At 43.8% G+C, this 21,495-nt stretch overlaps 1 protein-coding gene across 1 annotated transcript in view; it reads left to right on the forward strand.

Annotated features, from left to right (window-relative positions):
• The window catches only part of CDH13 (cadherin 13), a 542,002-nt gene that overhangs the window by 227,751 nt on the left and 292,756 nt on the right, over positions 1-21,495 (forward strand). The window contains 1 exon segment of the mRNA XM_032230145.1: positions 2,593-2,706. Within this exon segment, the coding sequence (XP_032086036.1) occupies positions 2,593-2,706 (114 nt within the window).

Genomic DNA, 21,495 nt, shown 5'->3' on the forward strand with positions numbered 1-21,495 from the left:
AGATAGATAATAGACAGATAGATAGATAGATAGTAGATAGATAGAAGATAGATAGGATGGATAGATAGGGATGGATAGATAGATAGATATATAGATATAGATAGATAGATAGATAGATAGGATGGATGGATAGAGGATGGATGGATAGATAGATAGATAGATAGATAGTATAGATATGGACGGATGATGGATGGATGGATAGGATAGATAGATATGATAGATAGATAGATAGATAGATAGATAGAGATAGATAGATAGGGATGGATGAATGGATGGACAGATAGATAGGATAGATAGATGGGATAGATGGATACATGGATGGATGGATGAATCCTTGGTGCTCTCTGAGCTTGGTTGTTTTCTTGTAGACATTTCATTACCAACCTAGGTAACCTCATCACTGGTTAATGAAATGTCTAAAAAAAAAAGAACAAACAAGCTCAGTGTGCATCAGGGACCCCACAGTCTACCTACTACTCTTCCTCCCCTCTACAAACCTCACTTCCTCCTAGCACTGATGATGTTATCTAGTTGCATCCTGAAACATCTGCAAGAAAACCACCAACTCAGGGAGCACCAAGGGCTCCAAATTTCAACCCTGAGCTGTAAACCTTCTCCTCTATCCGTACTTTTACCAATTATTCTGAACGTGAAAACGATAAAATGGGATCCCAATTGTACCGTTCTGTTGTTTGATATTTTGTCTCGTTTTGAAATGCTGTAAACTGCTGTGAAGGTTTGTGCAAATCGGTGGGCTTTGAATCTGGTAAGAAATAAATACATCCAGAGATGCATGCAGGCTAAAAACTGTAGCACTGAACATTTTAAGTGGCAATAGTACGTATTAAGATTGCAACAGAAAAATACACCCTATTAATTAGTACAGCCAGAAAGTCTGATTCCCAAATGGGATCTGTTTTTAAATTATAGACCTAGTCTTTCTCAATTAATAGTAATAATTAGAGCTAAGACAACATCACACATTTTAAAAAACCTCTTTTTTCAACTCCTCCCATCCTACCCACAAGTTACTTAAAAAGATCAATGAGGGGAGAGAAAAAAAATCTACCAATTTAAAGTAAGGTTACACCTAGAATTTGGCACTGTAATATTAGCAGTTAAACAAATCCCGTCACCACATATATTGTGATAAAGGCTACATCGCTTGCCTGAATCATTCTCTGACTAAGCCAAACAAATATGGTGCAGAAATTGCGTGTGAACTTAATTGAACAAGAATATAGGGAAAACGTAGGAGTAGCGGATCAGGGCTGCAAAAATAAGAAAAGGCAGGAGATGGATGGAAAGGGATGTCAACAACGACTAACATCTGTGTCGAATTGGCCGACGACATATGGTAGATGTCGGAGAACAGGATTTTGAATTATTAAATTTAAATTTAAACAAACAAAAAAAGTAGATTTGGCCTAGTGGTGAAGGCACCAGACTAGAAAACAGGAGTAGTCAGTGAATTCTAGTCCCACCTTAGGCAAGAAAACCAGCTAGGTGACTTTGGGCCGATCACCAGGAGACAGGGAGTTCTAGTTCCGCCTTAGGCAAGAAAACCAGCTAGGTGACTTTGGGCCAATCACCAGGAGACAGGGAGTTCTAGTCCCACCTTAGGCAAGTAACCAGCTAGGTGACTTTGGGCCAATCACCAGGACACGGGGAGTTCTAGTCTCGCCTTAGGTAAATAAACAAACTAGGTGACTTAGGGCCAATCACCAGGAGACGGTGAGTTCTAGTTCCGCCTTAGGCAAGTAAACCAACTAGGTGACTTTGGGCCAATCACCAGAGACGGTGAGTTCTAGTCCCGCCTTAGGCAAGTAAATCAACTAGGTGACTTTGGGCCAATCACCAGGACGGGAGTTCTAGTCCCGCCTTAGGCAGGTTAACCAACTAGGTGACTTTGGGCCAATCACCAGGAGACGGTGAGTTCTAGTTCCGCCTTAGGCAAGTAAACCAACTAGGTGACTTTGGGCCAATCACCAGGAGACAAGGAGTTCTAGTCCCACCTTAGGCAAGTAAACCAGCTAGGTGACTTTGGGCCAATCACCAGGAGACGTTGAGTTCTAGTCCCACCTTATGCGTCAAAGCCAGCTGGGTAACTTTGGGCCAATCACTACCAGGAACGGTGAGATCTAGTCCCGCCTTAGACATGAAAATCAGCTGGGTGATTGGGCCACTCACTCTCTCTCAGCCCAGCCCACCTCACAGGATTGTTGTTGTGAGGAAAATAGGTGAAGGAAGGAATATTGGGGGTGTTTGCACATTGAATTATTTGTAAACATAACAGAGTAAAAACCCCTGCAATGCTTTCAGTTAGTGACATGATTCATCGATAAAAGTGAACGGGCTTGTATGCAACACCCAGCTCTATGAACCATGGTTAGTAAACCACAATGACAAGATTCATCCAATACATTAAGCCAGGGGTAGGTTGCTGCCAGCGTTATTGCCGGTTTGGCACACGCACATTTTTTTTTGCTGAGGCTCATGGACATTGTGGTTGTTGTTTCCAAGAGTAACAATGAATGGTGGTGTCCTTGCAAACCATGATCTAATTGAATCCATTGTTCCATTCCTTCTTAGGAGCTCTTTAAAGCAGAATGGCCCTGGGAGCGTACGGCAAAGAAGATCCTTGTTGCACCTCCAATTTTAATTCCTGAAAATCAGAGACCTCCATTCCCAAAACCTGTAGGCAAGGTAAAAGTAAAACTTACTCTCACCTTAAATTTAGCGGATTGCTGGTAGTTTTTAAGTCTTCCTCTTTGCCCCTTGTCTTCGTTTTCTGTGCTCCTTCTTAAGTATAATCAAAGAGACTTGTTTTGATATCTAAAACAGGAACAACTATAAATTTCTCCTCTTCCCAGTTTCTCTCTCCGTTTTGAAGTTTCCTCCAGTAAATGTTTCCCTTTGAATTCAATTCATTAGAGATCTCAATTTTTTTTTCTGGTTCTGTTACACCCACGTTGTACATGCTTAATATCTTGCAACTTTTACGAAAGTGACATTATGTTTAAAATAATATGCATTTTTGCACATCGGCTGCTTGTTAAGTTATGGTGAACATACACTTCAGATGTGACGTGCATAGTTCATGACTAACAACAGTTCATTTTGTGGCCGTTTAAACGTACAACGGCGCTGAAAAAAGTGACACAACTGTTTTACACTTATGCCACATCCCCATGGTTACATGGCCAAAATTCAGGCACTTGGCAACCGACTCATATTTATGACGGTTGCAGTGTCTTGGGGTCATGGGACCTGCTTTTGCATCCTTCTGAGGAGCAGAACAGAATAAAGAGAGTTGAAACGGACCTTTGGGGGTCATCTAGTCCAACCCCCTGCTCAAGCAGGAACCCTACACCAAAGCCAAGTCAATCAGATTCACTTAACAACCGTATGAGTAACTTAACCAACTGCAGTGAATTGCTTAAGAACCGCGGCGAGAACATGTGGTGAAGCTCACTTAGCGACTGCCTTGCTTAGCACAGAAATTGGGCCTCAACTATGGTCGTAAGTCGAGGACTGCCCATATCTCATGCTGAATTCCTGCATTTCCACAATGAGGGGAACAGAGAAACATCTCAAGGCTCAAGAGTGGAAAATAGCTGTCAGTCCGCATACATAATACTGAGCTAAGCAGAGCATTCTGAATCTGACAATTTCATCTGCTCCCATTCCTACCCAAATCCATTTTGATCTGATTGTACAGCAAACAACTTTTGCGTGACCTTTTACCAGCATCTAAGTGCATATTGATCAAGGCAGCCCAAAAAAGCAATGTTGATACGATTTTGCACGGGGAGCTGAATTGTTCTTTGATGTACATTTCTGAGCTGAGCATTTGCGAATGTTCGGGGCAGAAAGAATGAATGAAGGCTGGCATTTCGCTGAAATTATGAATGTTACCGAATGCGCCTTGATGCGTTTGGGGTGTAAAAGAGGAACCGGTGATGGGAGAAAGAGTTAAAGTAAACAAACGGGCTTGAATGCCAAGATTAATTTTTTTTTGAGGGCGGGGAAATAATCATCTTCCAGATCAATTGGAATTCAGAAGAAAGGCTGGACAATAAAAGAAACCATGGAAAGGAAGGGAGAAATCTGACCCACTCTCTGGGATAATAGAGAAGCTTGAAATTTTGTGAATATTGATTCACAAGAAGTAGAAGAAGATCAACTTTGACACAAACGCTGCATCGTAAGACTCCTTCCTAAAGCTAAAAGCCAAATCCAGCAGGAAGGCCATAGGTTCTCTGTAACGGAATCACAAGGGTTGGAAGGGAATTAGAGGTCTTCTAGTCCAACCCCTGCTCAGACAGGAGACCCTATACCAGCGACGGTTAACCGTTTTGGCACCAAGTGCCGAAACTGGAGAATGGACTTGTGCATGCACGCCCTCTGGAGCACTGGAACCCGGAAGAGGCAGCTGGCTGCTGTGTATGCGTGCGATGGAACCTGGAAGATCAGCTGGCGATGGTGCGCGTGCCCACAGAGAGGTCTGCATGACACCTCTGGCACATGCGACATAGGTTCCCCATCTCGGCCCTATACCATTTCAGACAAATCGTTCCCCAATCCCTTCTAAAAAAAAAACTTCCAGTGATGAAGCACCCACAACTAGCCTTTCCGCTAATTAGCAAAAAACTGGTCATTTTTTGCCCCTAGCCCCCAGGAGCACTCTATAAAGCCTCCCAATCTCTGCATGCCCTTTTTGTGCGCAAAAATGAGGCTGCAGAGGGTTTGGGAGGCCTGCAGAGTGCAAAAACTTTTTTTAAAAAAATTTACTCTTCAAAATCACGGTGCGTCTCATACCCTGGTGCGTCTATAGTCCGAAAAATGGTAAGCGGTCGTGTTTTAAGATTTTTTTTTTTAATGCGGCAGTAACTTTGAACGTCACTAAATGAATGGTTATAAGTCAAGGACACCTGTATTATAAATCCCCTGTTTCCCACTGAATCAGGGGTGTCCAGTTTTGGCAACTTTAAGCCTTGTGTCTTAAAGTGGCTGTTGTAACTTTGAACGTTCACTAAATCAAGGGATATAAGTCAAGGACTTCTAACGGTTTTATTTCAGTTCAGTTCAGTTTATTATATTTATATGCCGCCCTTTTCCCCCGAAGGGGACTCAGGGCGGCTCACAACTCGAACCGGGGAAGGGGGATACAGACAAAAAATTTAAAAAACAGCAAGCATAACAATATATAATTTAAAAACACACAGCAGTCATACCATTCGAGCCGGGGGCAACAGCTCTTTAGCCCAGGCCTGTCAGAACAGCCAGGTTTTAGGGCTTTGCGGAAGGCCTGGAGGGTGGTGAGGTGCGAATCTCACGGGAGTTCGTTCCAGAGGGTCGGAGCAGCCACAGAGAAGGCCCTCCCCGGGTAGTCGCCAGTCGACACTGGCCGGCGGATGGAAGTCGGAGGAGGTCTAATCTGTGGGATCTAATCGGGTCTAGTGGATATTAATTTGTTGGGATTTGGAATCAAACATTTCTCACTTCTTTCCCCGGAAAAGATCGGCGCAGCTTCAGTTACTGCTCTTCATTTGGCATGGAAAATAAATATGACACCCCAATGATTGATTGTAGGGGTCTGGTTGAACGCGCTCGACACTAGGAAGGAGTGCCATCAACCTCATTTGGATAATGAAAGTATTAGCAGGGTTGGGGGGTCTCTGGGTCTGCAATCACCCAAGGGAGAGAGAGAATAAAATATTCACAGGTGAACCCAGCACTTGAGTGTAATAAAAATGTAATATTGAGTGTTATTGAACTCATTCTCTATAAGGGCAAACACGACAGGGCTGATCAATAAAATGCTATAATGAGTTCTAGTCACCAGGTCAGAGCGGGGAAAATGAATGAGCTGAAACATCCTTTTTTTTCCCCCAGGAAAAAAAAAGTGATTTGTTCTAGGAAAGCGACTTGCAGGCCATTTGCGTTTGTGGCTGTTGTCACCAAGTGTGCAGCAAGAAGGAGTAAAGCTGGAGCATCCCGTTGTTACTAGGCAGTTGGCAACATGATGGAGATCCTGGGTGGGGTTTGTATGTAACTAAGGATGGGGGTTTTTTGAGAGTCCTTAGCAGTAAGAAGATGATCTTGCAATGCCCCATGCCTACAGTGATAAGGGACACTGATGGATTGGTTGGGTTGTTGGTTGGGTTGGTTGGTTGGTTGGTTGGCTGGCTGGCTGGCTGGCTGGCTGGCTGGCTGACTGGCTGGTTGGCTGGTGGCTGGTTGGCTGGTTGGCTGGTTGGCTAGTTGGCTGGCTGGTTGGCTGGCTGGCTGGTTGGTTGGCTGGTTGGCTGGCTGGTTGCCTGGCTAGCTGGCTGGTTGGCTGGTTGGTTGGTTGGTTGGCTGGTTGGCGGGTTGGCTGGTTGGCTGGTTGGCTGGTTGGCTGGCTGTTGCTGGCTGGCTGGCTGGCTGGCTGGCTGGCTGGATGGATGGATGGATGGATGGATGGATGGTTGGCTGGTTGGCTGGCTGGATGGCTGGCTGGCTGGTTGGCTAGTTGGCTGGCTGGTTGGCTGGCTGGCTGGCTGGTTGGTTGGCTGGCTGTTGGCTGGTTGGCTGGCTGGCAGGTTAGCTGGTTGACTGACTGACTGACTGATTATGTGCCATTAAGTGGTTTTCAACTCTTAGTATTTACATAGATTGGTTCCCCCCCGCCATAACAATCTGTGCTCAGTCTGGTTCTTTAGATCTTCCAATGATTGCCACCATTATCTATGTAACTGAATACATCTACCTTGCTTCTGGTCCTTCTTCTTCTTTCCTTCCACTTTTCCCAGCAATAGACCTTCTCCTGAAGGCTGGGTCTGAAATGGGATAATTTAGTGAGAACGTTGAGTTATTTCTCTGGTGATTCCTTGCTAAGTTTTGGACAATTGAATGGGGAGTGAGGTTGTAGATCTATTCATTGGTTTTGTGTTTTTCTACTTAGTGACTCACTTAATGACCGAATGGGGAGCAAGGTCATAAATCCATTACCATTCAGTGATTTTCTCTTTAGCAACCCTTTGTTTAGTGATGGTCTCAATTGTGGTTGTTAAATGAGGAATACCTGTATGTTTTTAAACCCTGCTGATCGCTACAGGCAGCCACTTCCATAGTAACTGTGAACGTCCAGGTCAAATTGTGCATTTTTATGAATCATGTTTTCCAACAGCGTCTGGCAAACCGATATGCTTGATTGCTCTGCTAGTCGAGACCAGGGCGGGCAAAACATCGCATGGCCGAATCTTACACGAGTACCTGATTTGTGCCTGCAATTTCTCACTAATAAGCCCTCACTAATAAACAGATGATATTTCCTGACAGAGCCAGGGCTAATTGGCAACCGCCTTGATGAACCATATCAGCGCATCAAATCAAGGATCGCTGCCATATTTATCTTGTTTGAAATGCTGACCTGGGGAGAGGAAGGGGGGGCAATTCTAACCTTTTGTTTGGTTTGTTTGCTTCCTGAGAAGAGAAGTCACAACTGTGAGACATTTAACCCCTTCGAGGTCAAAAGGGATGTTTATTTGGTGCGTGCTGTTGTGGTGAAAACATCACATGATGGAGGAATGTGGTACTTACCCAGTTTGAGGAGATTGTTGAGAGGCAGATAGTGGATGGATGGATGGATGGATGGATGGATACAGATATCTAGATAGATTAGTAGATAGATAGATAGATAGATAGATAGATAGATAGATAGATAGATAGATATAGATAGATAGATAGATAGATAGATAGACAGACAGACAAACAGACAAACAGAGAAAGATATTGATAGATGAGAGAGAGAGAGATTGATAGATGATAGATAGACAGATTTATAGGTATTTTTATAGGTATTTATTGGGGATTTATATGCCGCCCTTTTCCCTGAGGGGACTCAGGGCGGCTTACAACCACAGGGGAGGGGAAGTGCAAGGTCAAAACAAACAATATGTGAACAACAGAAAAATAATAAAACCCAACTTTCATTCAGCATCAAACAAAACACTCGTGCGGGTAATTAGGAGCCTATCCCCAGGCCTGCTGGAGAAGCCAGATCTTGAGGGCTGCGCGGAAGGTCTGGATAGTGGTGAGGGTGCGGATCTCCATGGGGAGCTCGTTCCATAGGGTCGGGACAGCAACAAGAAAAGGCTCTCCTCCGTGTGGTCGCCATTCGGCATTGACTGGCAGAGGAATTCGCAGGAGGCCCAGTCTGTGCGATCTAATTGGTCGATTAGGGAGGTAATCGGCAAGAAGGCGGTCTCTCAAGTACCCAGATCCACTACCCATGGAGTGCTTTAAAGATGGTCATCAGTATCCTGAAGCGCACTACCGGAGACCAACAGCAGCCAGTGCAGCTCGCGGAGGACAGGTGTAACGTGGGCGAACCGCGGTGCGCCCACTATCACTCGCGTGCGGCTGCATTTTGGACTAGCTGTAGTCCGCCGGATGCACTTCAGGGGCAACCCCATGTAGCCCATTGCAGTATTCCAGTCTAGAGATCACAAGGGCTCGAGCGACTGTTGTGAGAGCCCCCCGATCTAAGTAGGGCCGCAACTGACGGACCAGGCGAACCTGGGCAAATGCCCCCTGGTCACAGCCGACAGCTGTGATCAAGAGTCAGCTGTGGATCCAGGAGGACTCCTAAGTTGCGGACCCTATCTGAGGGGTATAGAATTTTGACCCCCCAGCCTAAGCGTTGGTATATTAGCCAATTATTGGGGGGGAAACACAACAGCCACTCGGTCTTATCCGGGTTGAGTACCAGTTTGTTAACACTCATCCAGTTCTTAACGGCCTCCACCCCGGTTCATCACGTCCACCGCTTCATGAGTTGGCACGGGGCGGACAGATACAATTGTGTATCGTCCGCATATTGATGGTATTTTATACCGTGCCTCGAATGATCTCGCCAGCGGTTTTTTCTGTATATGTTAAATAGTAGGGTGATAGGAGACCGACCCTGGGGTACCCCACATGTTAGGGGCCTCAGGGACGATCTCTGCCCCCCGACTAACACCGACTGCGACCTGTCCGAGAGGTAGGAGGAACCACCGCAGAACGTGCCTCCCACTCCCACCTCCCGCAGTCGTCGCAGAAGGATACCATGGTCGATGGTATCGAAGCCGCTGAGAGGTCAAGGAGAACCAGGATGGCGCATAGCCCCATCTCTGGCCCTCCAGAGATCATCGGTCAATGCGACCAAAAGCGTTTCTGTGCTGTAACCAGGTCTGAAGCCGGACTGGAAGGGTCAAGATAGCTAGCTTCCTCCAAGGTCCGTTGAAGCTGAAAGGCCACCACCTTCTCCAACCTTCCCAATAAAGGGAAAGTTGGAGACAGGACGAAAGTTGTTTAAAATGGCTGGATCTGATGGTTTCTTCAGGAGGGGTCTCACCACCGCCGTTTTGAGTACGGCGGGGAAGTGCCCCTCCCGAAGGGAGGCGGTGACAACCGCCTGGATCCAGCCATGTGTCACCTCCCTGCTGTTAGCCACCAGCCAGGGACACGGGTCCAAAATACAAGTGGAGGCACTTACAGCTCGGATAGAAATAGAGAGAAAGAGATTGATAGATGAAAGAGAGAGTGAGAGAGAGAGGAGGGAGAGAGATGGATGGATGATAGGTGATAGATAGATGGTAGATAGATAGATATAGATAGATAGATAGATAGATAGATAGATAGATAGATAGATAGAAATATTGATAGATGATAGATAAATAGAGAGAGAGATTGATAGATGACAGATGATAGTTGATAGATAGATGAGAGAGAGATAGAGAGAGAGAGAGAGAGAGAGAGAGAGAGAGAGAGAGAGGAGAGAGAGAGAGATGGATGCTGATAGGTGATAGATAGATAGATAGATAGATAGATAGATAGATATATAGATAGATACAGATATTTATAGATGATAGATAGATAGAGAGAGATTGATAGATGACAGATGATTATAGATATATAAAAAAGAGAGAGGGAGATTGATAGATGATAGATAGAGAAAGAGAGATGGAGGGGATAGGTGATGGATGGATGGATAGATAGATAGATAGTAGATAGATAGATATAGAAGACATAAAGAAAGAAGACAGATAGAGACAGTCAGAAATGGATAGGAGAAGATAGGAAGAGAGCCAGAAAGAAAGAGATGAGAAAGAGGCTGGGAAGAAGGAGAAAGAAAGAGACTCATAAGTGGATAGAGATATGTCTTGCTTGTGAGTGTTTGCTGTAGGATGGATGGCAGAAAATTAGAGGCTACACTGAAATTGATGAAATAATTGCTTTATCTCCAATTTCCTACTGAAACAAAGATGGAGGCTGGGGAATTCTGGGAGTTGAAGTCCACGCAGTTTAAAGTTGAGAAACTCTGACCTAGGTTACCAGCACCGACAGGTTCATCACTGCACTTTCCCCCTTTTTGACACTGATCTAAGCCGACAATATCTTACACAAATGTCTGTTACCCACTTTATGTCCATATGTTAAGTCTTCCAATTTATTTGTCCACCTCAAGTGGAATGAGACCTGGAGCAGCAAAGCACACGATTCTCCTTAATTATTGTACTGGGATTGTTGTTTTTTGCCGGGGGGGGGGGGGGGGAGGGGGGGTTGTCAGGGCGTCAAATGACAGGCATTTTTCCTGTGCGATTTGATTTTTCTTCCTATTATTTGCTTTCCTGGTGTGATTGCCTCTTGTCAATCTCCTTTCACAATGCCTAACAGGGACGGGGAGCGTTGTCTTAATAAGCATTCTGCCACTAGCTTTCAGCCCAAATATCTTCACGGTGTTGAACATTGAGGTTATCCAATTTGTGTGTGTGTGTCTGTGTGTTGTGTGTTTCAGAAACTTTAGTAGAATGGAAATCTTTAATTCTGGCTTGGTATGTATAGGTATTTCATACCAAGGGATTTACAAGAGCTGAGGTGGCGCGTGGTTAGGGTGCAGTACTGCAGGCCACTTCAGCTGACTGTTATCTGCAGTTCAGCGGTTCTAATCTCACCGCTCAGGGTTGACTCAGCCTTCCATCCTTCCGAGGTGGGTGAAATGAGGACCCAGACTGTGGAACGCGATATGCTGACTCTGTAAACCGCTTAGAGAGGGCTGAAAGCCCTATGAAGCGGTATATAAATCTAACTGCTATTGCTATTGCTATTACATCTGACATTGCTGTATCTTCTGGAGATTGTATCAACTTGAGCCAGTGTCCAACCACATGATTGTATCTTCTGAGTGGCAGAGTTGACTGGGGGCCCAGCCACATCGTTGTACCTTCTGGAGACTGGGTCTTCTAGGGCCGTGAGGGCAAACCTGTGGCATGCATGCCGTCTCAGCTGCTCTTCTGGTTTCCAGCTGGTCTTCGCAGGTCCCGGAGTGCTGAAAAATGGCCTGAAAAAGCTGAAAAACAGCTGAAAAATGTTCTGAAAATGGCCCCCAAAACGGTTTGGGGGTCATTTTCCAGGCCATTTGTTGGGCTGGTTTTCAGCCATATTCGGCCATTTTGGGGGCCAAAACCAAGCCCAAAATCGGCCTGAAAATAGCCAAAAAACAGCATGTGTGCACCGGACAGCTGGTCTTCGGGTTTCCGGCACTCCGGTATACGCACACCTGCGCACATACATGAGTGTTCCGGTTTGGGCACTCAGTGCCAAAACGATTTGCCATCACTGTTCTAGGTCAATATCCACCACATTGTTGCATCTCCTGGAGTGTATTTTCTAGGGCAGAGTGTCCATTATACACATAGTTATATCTTCGGAGAGTTGACAACCTATTGTTGTATCTTCTGGAGACTGTCTCTTCAGAGCAGGGTGTCCAACCACATTGTTGTATCTTCTGGAGACTGTGTTCTTCAGAGCAGGGTGTCTATAACCACATTGTAGTATCTTCTGGAGACTGTGTTCTTCAGAGCAGGGATACTACAATGTAGTATCTTCTGGAGCTGTGTTCTTCAGAGCAGGGTGTCTAACCACAATGTAGTATCTTCTGGAGACTGTGTTCTTCAGAGCAGGGTGTCTAACCACAATTGTAGTATCTTCTGGAGACTGTGTTCTTCAGAGCAGGGTGTCTAACCACATTGTAGTATCTTCTGGAGACTGTGTTCTTCAGAGCAGGGTGTCTAACCACATGTAGTATCTTATGGAGACTGTGTCTTCAACAGGTGTCTACCAACAATGTATATCTTCTGGAGACTGTGTTCTTCAGAGCAGGGTGTCTATAACCACATTGTAGTATCTTCTGGAGACTGTGTTCTTCAGAGCAGGGATACTACAATGTAGTATCTTCTGGAGACTGTGTTCTTCAGAGCAGGGTGTCTAACCACAATGTAGTATCTTCTGGAGACTGTGTTCTTCAGAGCAGGGTGTCTAACCACATTGTAGTATCTTCTGGAGACTGTGTTCTTCAGAGCAGGTGTCTAACCCACATTGTAGTATCTTCTGGAGACTGTGTTCTTCAGAACAGGGTGTCTAACCACAATGTAGTATCTTCTGGAGACTGTGTTCTTCAGAGCAGGGTGTCTACCACATTGTAGTATCTTCTGGAGACTGTGTTCTTCAGAGCAGGGTGTTTAACCACAATGTAGTATCTTCTGGAGAGGGTATATTTTAGGACAGAGTTTCCAACCACATTGTTGTATCTTCTCGAGATTGTATCTTCTAGGATAAAGTGCCCAACTGTGTCCCTTTTGATTCCAACTGAGAAGGATAGGTTAGAAGATGAAGCCCAGCCTCAAATAACACTTGATAGGAAGTTTTCGTTTCCTCCTAACGCCTATTTTTTTTTTTATTCATTCTTGCATTCTTTCTTGCACTTTTTCTGGCTCTCCTCCACAGAAATCTGAACTTTTCTTCTTATAGATGATTTTTGAAACCAGGTCAGCCAGCATGAAACAGTGTCTCCCATCCAAGGTCAACCACATATCCTCAGGTTTTATATGGCTCTCATTTATGTGTTTGGAGATCAAGCTCTCAGAGTAAGGGAGGATTTGATAAGCCTTCCTGCTTGGGTTAGGATTTGGAAGAAGCATTTGCAGTTTTCTTGTATATTGTCTGGGTCAGATTCTTGACTTCAAATCCTGGGCAAATCGTTCTCTTCTCCTGGTTACCATTGCAATCTGACATAGCAAGATGATTCTGTCTAAAATGTCACCTCTGAAGACCGCATGGGGAAATTATTCCAGGGAGATGGGAGGAAATATATTAATCCTACAACTTCCTTTACAAATTTATCTGATGTATGTTTTTTCTGAACCTGTGAAGGAACCAGAATGTCATCAGATGCCGAGGGCTACTTTGGGTCATAAATACACTTCATGGCATTTCTTTTCACATTGTCGTTTTTCAACAGCTGTGTCCCCATACAACTTCAACACATTTGATCACAAGGTGCATTTCGAGGACAACCTCTGGGTATAAAACATCTACAGGTTGATGTTGTTTGTTGTTGTTATTGCAAAGTAGCAATAGCAATAGAAGTTAGACTTATATACCGCTTCCTAGGGCTTTCAGCCCTCTCTAAGTGGTTTACAGAGTCAACATATCGCCCCCAACAACAATCCGGTCCTCATTTTAACCCACCTCGGAAGGATGGAAGGCTGAGTCAACCCTGAGCCGTGAGATTTGAACTGCTGAACTGCAGATAAATCAGTCAGCTGAAGTGGCCTGCAGTACTGCACTCTACCCACTGCGCCACCTCGGCTCAAAGTTGTGTCCTACCCATTGCAACCCCATGGACAAGATTCCTCCAGGACTTCCTGTCCTCTCCCATTCCTCTGGAGTCCATTGAAGCTCACGCTGACTGCTTCAGTCACTCCATCCAGCCACCTCCTTCTCTGCCGTCCCCTTCTTCTTTTGCCCTCCATCGTTCCCAGCATGAGGCTGTTCCAGGGAGTCCTTCTTCCTTCTCATTAGGTGGCCAAATTCTTTGAGTTTCCTCTTCAGGACCTGGCCTTCTAAAGAGTAGTCAGGGTTGATCTCCTCTAGGACTGACTGGTTGGATGGCCTTGCCATCCAAGGGACTCGCAGGAGTCTTCTCCAGCACCAGAGTTCAAAGTTCCTCCATTCTTTGGCCCTCGGCCTTCTTATGGTCCAATTTCACGGCCCAACTACAAGTAGTCCCTGACTTATGACCACAATTTAGCCCAACATTTCCATAGCTAAGCAAGGCAGTTGTTCAGCAAGCTGTGCCCCATTTTACAACTTTTTGACACAGTTATTAAACAAACCATTGCAGTTAAGTGGTTGTGAAACAAACCAGGTTTCCCCCATTGACTTAGTTCATCAGAAGCCAGCTGGGAAGAGGTCACAAATGATTGATCTTGAAATCCTGGGGGTTGCAACCATTGTAAATATATTGTCGTTGCCATGTGCCAAAAACTGATCATGTGACCATGGAAGATACTACAATGGTTGTAAGAGTATGTGAGAACCGGTCTTTTTTTTTTTTTTACTGCCATTGTAACTTCAAACTATCACTAAACATATGGTTGTAAGTCAAGGACTACCTGTATTATAAATCTCTCGTTTTCCTACAAAATCAGAGGTGTCCAACCTTGGCAACCTTAAAACTTGTGGACTTCAACTCCCAAGATTCCCCAGTCAGCCATGGTCTATGGTCATTAGTGTGACTGGGGAATCCTGGGAGTTGAAGTCCACAAAGCTACGAGGGAAGGACATCATGTCCTAATATTCCAGTGCCTGAGATATATTCACAACAACTCTTCGTGTTAATGAACGAGCATTACACTGACATTTTCATTTACTAAATTGAAAATAGATATTAATATGGATGTCCTTTGTATAATTAACCAACCCCGTTATTGAGGGATAATGGGTTGATTCACATTTTCCGTCCATGGAAAATATTGGTGTTGCTTTTCCTTCTCTTCCTCCTTGTACAGAGAAAATCTGGCCTGCCTCAGTAAAACAATCCCAAAGATGCTTTGAAAATGCTAAACTGGAGCCTACCAAGGTGGCGCAGTGGTTAAATGCAGCACTGCAGGCTACTGCTAGATCAGCAGGTCAGCGGTTCAAATCTCACCGGCTCAGGGTTGACTCAGCCTTTCCATCCTTCCGAGGTGGGTAAAATGAGGACCCAGATTGTTGGGGCAATATGCTGACTCTCTGTAAAACCGCTTAGAGAGGCCTGAAAGGCCTATGAAGCGGTATATAAGTCTACTGCTATTGCTATTACCTTAGCAAAATAATTATATTATAAATAATCAGAATTGATTTCTCCCCCATCCCTTTGGGCAATAATTTTGGTGGCAACTACTAGAAATACATACTTCAATGTTTTTTTTTAAAAAGAGAGGGTGGGGGGAGATTGTCCTTTTCTGGTTGCCATGACTACGAGTTAGTGGGAAATATATTAGCTCTACAGCAACTGGAGAATTAGATTTTTATGCCAATATTGAAATATCCAGTATCTAATTTCTTCAGAATAAATCACACTAATGACCATAGAGCTAAAGCTGGAAGGGATGTAATCTATACTCAAGAATTTACTTAAGTGAGAGTAACACAAAGCAATTGTACTGTGTGTGTGCGTGCGTTGACCTCAGCCTTTCCATTTCAAATAAATCTTTTTTTTTTAAAAGGAGAGAGAGAGAGAGACACGTTTGAGAGACTGTGTGAAAATGCTAATGACTATTTGAGAAAATATGCCTCTTGAAACAAAAGAAGTAATTGGTGAAACCGGTATCGGGTAAAGGAATATTTTCCCCCATGAGATCCATGTTGAAGTTCCTGACCAAGATTTCAATCTAAAGCATAAGGAAATAGTAGTTTAACAGAATTCTACTAGAGATCTTCCTGCAAGCATATCCAACTGAGGCATGATATAGTAGGGTGATCAAAGGGCATCATAGAATCATAAAACATAGAGTGATGGAATCATAGAATCATATATCATGGAATCAGAATCATAGAATCATAAAAACAGAATAATGGAATCATAAAAACAGAATAATGGAATCATAGAATCATAAAAATGTAGAATGGTGGAATCAGAATCATAAATCATAAAAAACAGAACAATGGAATCCTAGAATCATAAAAATGTAGAATGATAATAGAATCAATCATAGAATTATAGAATCAATCATAATGTCAGCATTCCAGATAACATCCAAAAGTAAACCACAGTCCACAATAAAGTATTGCTCAAAATTCCAGTTGGCACATCTGGGAAAACCTGAATCTGAAAGCTTCCTGATTTTCCCCACCCAATTGAAAGTTCAAGATCCATCACATGCTCCAATCTTCATTGCCATGCTGGCAGCTTCCACCCATCAGTTCCAATCAGGTTGCAGAGGTGCAAAGACAAAGGGTGACCTTGGCTTTCTAGAAAGGATGTTGTTATGGCTACATAGCATCTAGCTCCATACAATTCCCCCCTCCCATTTTCCCACAATAGAAAATGCGTAGTAGAATAATAGAAAGTGTGGCAGGCCAAAGATCCAGAACAGAAGATGGCTACAGGCTTGGCACATAGAAACAATCATAGAATTATAGAATCAGTAATAGAAGCATAGAACTGGAAGGGACTGTGGAGATCTTCAAGTCCAACCTCCGGCTCAAGGCAGGAAACCTTACATCATTCCGACTAAATAGTTGTCCAATCATTTCCTTGAAATGGATGGGATGGAGCTTCCATACAAGATGTCCCATAGCACCATTGATTAATTAAAGTCCAGCTAGCTTTCCCCCCCATGCCCCTGGGAAGCAAAATTGTAGGCGAATCAGATAAGAGTTGCGTTTGCTTTGTAAGTTGTTCAAGATCCTTTTCGGGGGGGGGGGGGGCGTGAAATCCTCCCAGTTCGGGCCAGTTCAGCTGAACTGGTAGGGATGAATGTCCTTCGTTCTGTGAACCGGTAGTAAAAAAAAAAAAAACTTTCGAGGATTGTGCGGCTCAGCTGTGAGTCGCACGATCATTGGGAGTTTCACCACACACAACCAGAGGTGGGTTCCTACCAGTTTTGCACCTATTCAGTAGAACCGGTTCATCAAATCTACCGAACCGGTTAGAAGAGGTTCCACCAGTGGACCCGGAAAGCAGGCCACACCTACAGAAGAGGTTCCAACATTTTTTGAAACCCACCACTGGTCCTTGGATAGGATTATTCTACACTATCATGCTCCTATTTATAAAACTCAGTGCCTCTGTGAAAGGTCAGGATGACTACTGCGCTTGTGGTGCAATCAGAACATTGCGTGTGTCGAAGTTGTTTTAACGCAAACCAAAGATGCCTTTTAAAAAACAAGTTACATCCTATTCTTATGCATGCCAGTGCTGTGTGTGAGGCAATTTAAGGTGGTTCTGACAAGTGTCGTCGGCATCTTCATATCCGGTCACATGGGAGGCAAGCCACTCCCATCCGGTCACATAGGCGGCAAGCCACTCCCACAAAGGAGGCCACACCCACAGAGTAGGTTCAAACAATTTTTGAAACCCCCACTGACACACACACACACTTTTTAAATCATTTTTCCCCATGCTGGTTCAGCTGAACCAGCAGGAAAAAAATGCTTTCAGAAATGAAAAAAAAAAGAGTTTCCGACGATCGTGTGGTTTACAGCTGACCCGCACAATCCTTGGAAGCCCCTCCCCATTTTTTAAAGCATTTTTTCCCAGCCTATTTGCCCGAAACTAACAGGAAAAATGCTTTAAAAAGTGAAAAAAAAGTTGGCCACCCCCACCCAGTCACATGACACACACACACACACACAGCCACACTCACAGAACCGCGGGGAAATGTTTTAGATGTCACCACTGATCCTTTCCCGCCATTATTTAAGGACACCAAAAAGTCATCACATAGGTTAACCATACTCATCTTGTTTTTTTTCTTTTCCAAATAATCTTATTGGTTATACATTTTTTTAAAAATAAGACATACAAATAGAAATACAACTTTAAACATACAACACCCCCCCCCCGCAGTGAAAGTCATTCACAGCCCATTTTTTTTTTTCTTCCTCTTGTTTAGTCTCTAACCAGCATCTTCTCGTTGCAAAGTTCAGGGATTTATTACAATACCCATGTTCACTTTTAGTTCCCATTGTTAACAGCTGCTATTTAACTTTCCCCGTTTTAAGTCCCTGCTGTTCTCCTTGTCGCCCACATATACCATAGGTCCAGACTAAGATAATGTTCCTGTTCTCCTTGTCCCTCAACCAACCCTTCATTCTGTCCATTTCTGCACATTCATAAATCTTTTTAATTATGGCATCTTCTGATGGTATGGTAGTAGATTTCCAAATTGCGCACAGGTTATTCTTGCGGCCACAATTATATGTAGGCTCAAATGCCCTATAGATTTATCATGTTTCTGGTTTTTGATCTTAGTAAAAAAGTCTCGGGTTTCCATTCCATGCTTGTCCCAGTAACCTCTTTTAGCCAGTTTTGAATCCTTCTCCACTATTTCGTGGCCTCAGTACAGGACCACCAAATATGGTAGAATGTGCCATCCCTTCTTCCGCATTTCCACACAGTGGAGATAACCCAGGAAACATTTGGCTAACCTCGTTGCGGGGAAGTGCCACCTATAAACCATCTTGTATATGTTTTCTTTCAATGCTGTAGATATTGTAAGTTTAATAGTCTTACTCCATAGATCCCACCATTTGCCCATTTCAATCTCATAGCCAAAGTTTCTCTCCCATGCCATTAGAAGGATTATCCTGTTTTGAAATCCTCCTGGCCTGCACCACAACTGTTTACCATGCAGCACCACGCACAGTTGGTCGGTCCTTGTAAGGAAGAAGAGTTTTCGTTGGGGCGGAAATATCCTGCCTGTCTTTTTTCGTAATCCAGATTGAACACTTGAGCTTCTGCTCCGGTGACAGCTGCTATTAAGACAAAGAAGGGAGTGGCCAAACCAGCATCACCTATCAATTACCCCAAAAAACGTTATTAGAGAAAGATGTCGGGCAGATTTTTCCAAACTAAGAGTTGTGTGTGGTTGGGGTGAGTCGTATCTTTTGTTGTGTTCTGTTCCAGGTAGTTACACACAAAAACGGCCGTAAGTCACTTTTTTTCACTGCCATCGTAACATTGAATGGTCACGAAACAATGATTGTAAGTTGAGGGCTATCTCTATTGTCTTATTTAATGGTTGATCCATTACAAAGTGCCAAGCAATTATTCCCTCATCACAAGCTTTTAAAGAACATTTGCTGCAAAAAAGAGAAATGGGGGGGGGGGGGATATAAAAATCGGGAGCCGTTCTGCAAATCAGCATTTAAATTCAACAACCGAAGGCCGATTTATTAGGCTATTTCTTTTAGTTTTCCTCCTTCTTCTGCTCTCCTAATAAGGAATTATCCCCTGCCAGTTCCCTCATAAACCTGTACAGACTTACAGCAAGGTTTTCAACAGAAAAGTGTTTAAAGACTACACACGCACACCAGAGGTGGTATTCAGCAGGTTCTGACCAGTTCTGGAGAACCGGTAGCGGAAATTTTGAGTAGTTCGGAGAACCGGTGCATACCACCTCTGACTTAAACTGTAGTTTTTAAGGCATGCTTGTTCACTTGTGCTTTTCTAACACAACTGTTTCAGAATAAACCCCTACCTATTAATTGTCATTTTAATTAAAATGTTCTGTTTGAGAGGGTGCACAGCAAAAAAAAACACTCCTGCATTTTATTATTTTAATGACTTGGTTTTATGGGTGCTTTTAGTTCGCATAGGATTATGGGAGAGAAGGAAAAGGGGAGACCACCCAAAACCGATGTATCTTATGCTAATTGCAACAGATATGACTATTTAAATCTCAATTTCCAAATCTCTATTAACTATTAACCAGTCCTAGGCAATGATTCCTGATTCGAAGGACAAAATGTGATTTGAAGGACATAAGAGTTGCGGGGAATTTTTAGAACGAATTGTGTATTATTATTTTTTCAAGAATCACACACAACCTGAGGATAGTCCAGAAAAGACATGGCTTACTTTAATTAGTAATTGGCTGGAACTACAAAGCACTGAATAGGATGCGTTGGCTCAGTGGCTAAGACGCTGAGCTTGTTGATCAGAAAGGTCGGCAGTTTGGCAGTTCGAATCCCTAGTGCCATGTAACGGAGTGAGCTCCCGTGACTTGTCCCAGCTTCTGCCAACCTAGGAGTTAGAAAGCAACGTAAAAAAATGCAAGTAGAAAAATAGGAACCACTTTGGTGGGAAGGGAACAGCCTTCTGTGCCCTGTGGTGTTGAGTCATGCCGGCCACATGACCATGGACAGTGCTGGCTCGTCGCCTTTGAAACTGAGATGGCCTGCCCCCTAGAGTTGGGAACGACTAGTATTATGTGTGAAGGGAACCTTACCTTACAAAGCACTGATTTCCTATTCCAAATTGCATTCTCTCTTTCAAATCAGATAACTGCATAGCTCTGGTTTTCCATAGTACTTGAGATCTAGGAACTTTTTTTTTACTTCTTTCATAAGCCCCCGAGCGTTTCACGATAACCAAAACAACGGCACAAGGATTGTTAACTTTTAATCAACGTTCATAAAGTACTAGAATCTTCCTGGGAAGTTCAGGATAGCTACCTCATTATCACGAGTGTAGCAATCTTGCTAATGCCATTAAATCATTTGTTCTTTGATTGGCCTGAAGCACTCGTATTTCAGAAGGGGGGTGGGTGAAATAGACAACAAAGGATAATCCTGGAAAAGTAGTTTGCTTCATTAAGCAGCAAAGTTGATTTAGTCCAATGTTTATCCCCAGAGTCCGTCTGTCAGTGAAATGTGCCACATTCTTGAATGATATTAAAGAATCTTTGACCTGTTTAAATGGTTTTGAAATCTGCAGAAAACTGAGCTTATGCAATGGATGCTCCTGTAATTTTTTGGGGGGGGTGGGGGGGGTGGGGGGTGTTGCAATGCTTTAATAGACTGAGTATCAATAATGTTTGATTGCCCCAAGGTGGTATTAATTATCCCTGTGGTCATTAGGAGTCAAAAATGAGCTAACAGAAACCAATCTGGCATTTCATCCTATTCCTTCCCATAGAATAATGGAGTTGGAAGGGACCTCAGAGGTCTTCTAGTCCAACCTCCCCTTGCTCAAGCACGGACCCTATATAATTTTCAGACAAAGGATTGTCTACTCTATTCTTGAAAGCCTCCAGTGATGGAGCAACTTCTGAAGGCAGGTTTCATTCCATTGGTTTGATTGCTCTCACCTTTAGGAAAATTCTCCTTAGTTCTAAGGTTTTTTCTCTCCTTGGTTAGTTTCCAACCATTGTTTCTTGTCTTCCGTATTGGTGCTTTGGAAAATAGCTTGACTGCCTCATCTTTGTAGAAGCCCCTCAAATATTGGAACAGTGCTGTAGGGTCCCCCATTCCCCAATGGGAAAATACCCCATCTCCCAATAGTGCTATCATCTCCATTTGCTGTTTGACCCATCTGCATAATAAGGAAGGATGGATAGATGGTTAGATGAGAGAGATGGGCGGGGGGGGAGAGAATATAAATTGCAAATATGAGCTTGTTCTCTGAAGTGGGAG

This window comes from Thamnophis elegans, chromosome 14 (genome assembly GCF_009769535.1).
Source record: "Thamnophis elegans isolate rThaEle1 chromosome 14, rThaEle1.pri, whole genome shotgun sequence".
In the NCBI taxonomy this organism is placed as follows: Eukaryota; Metazoa; Chordata; class Lepidosauria; order Squamata; family Colubridae; genus Thamnophis; species Thamnophis elegans.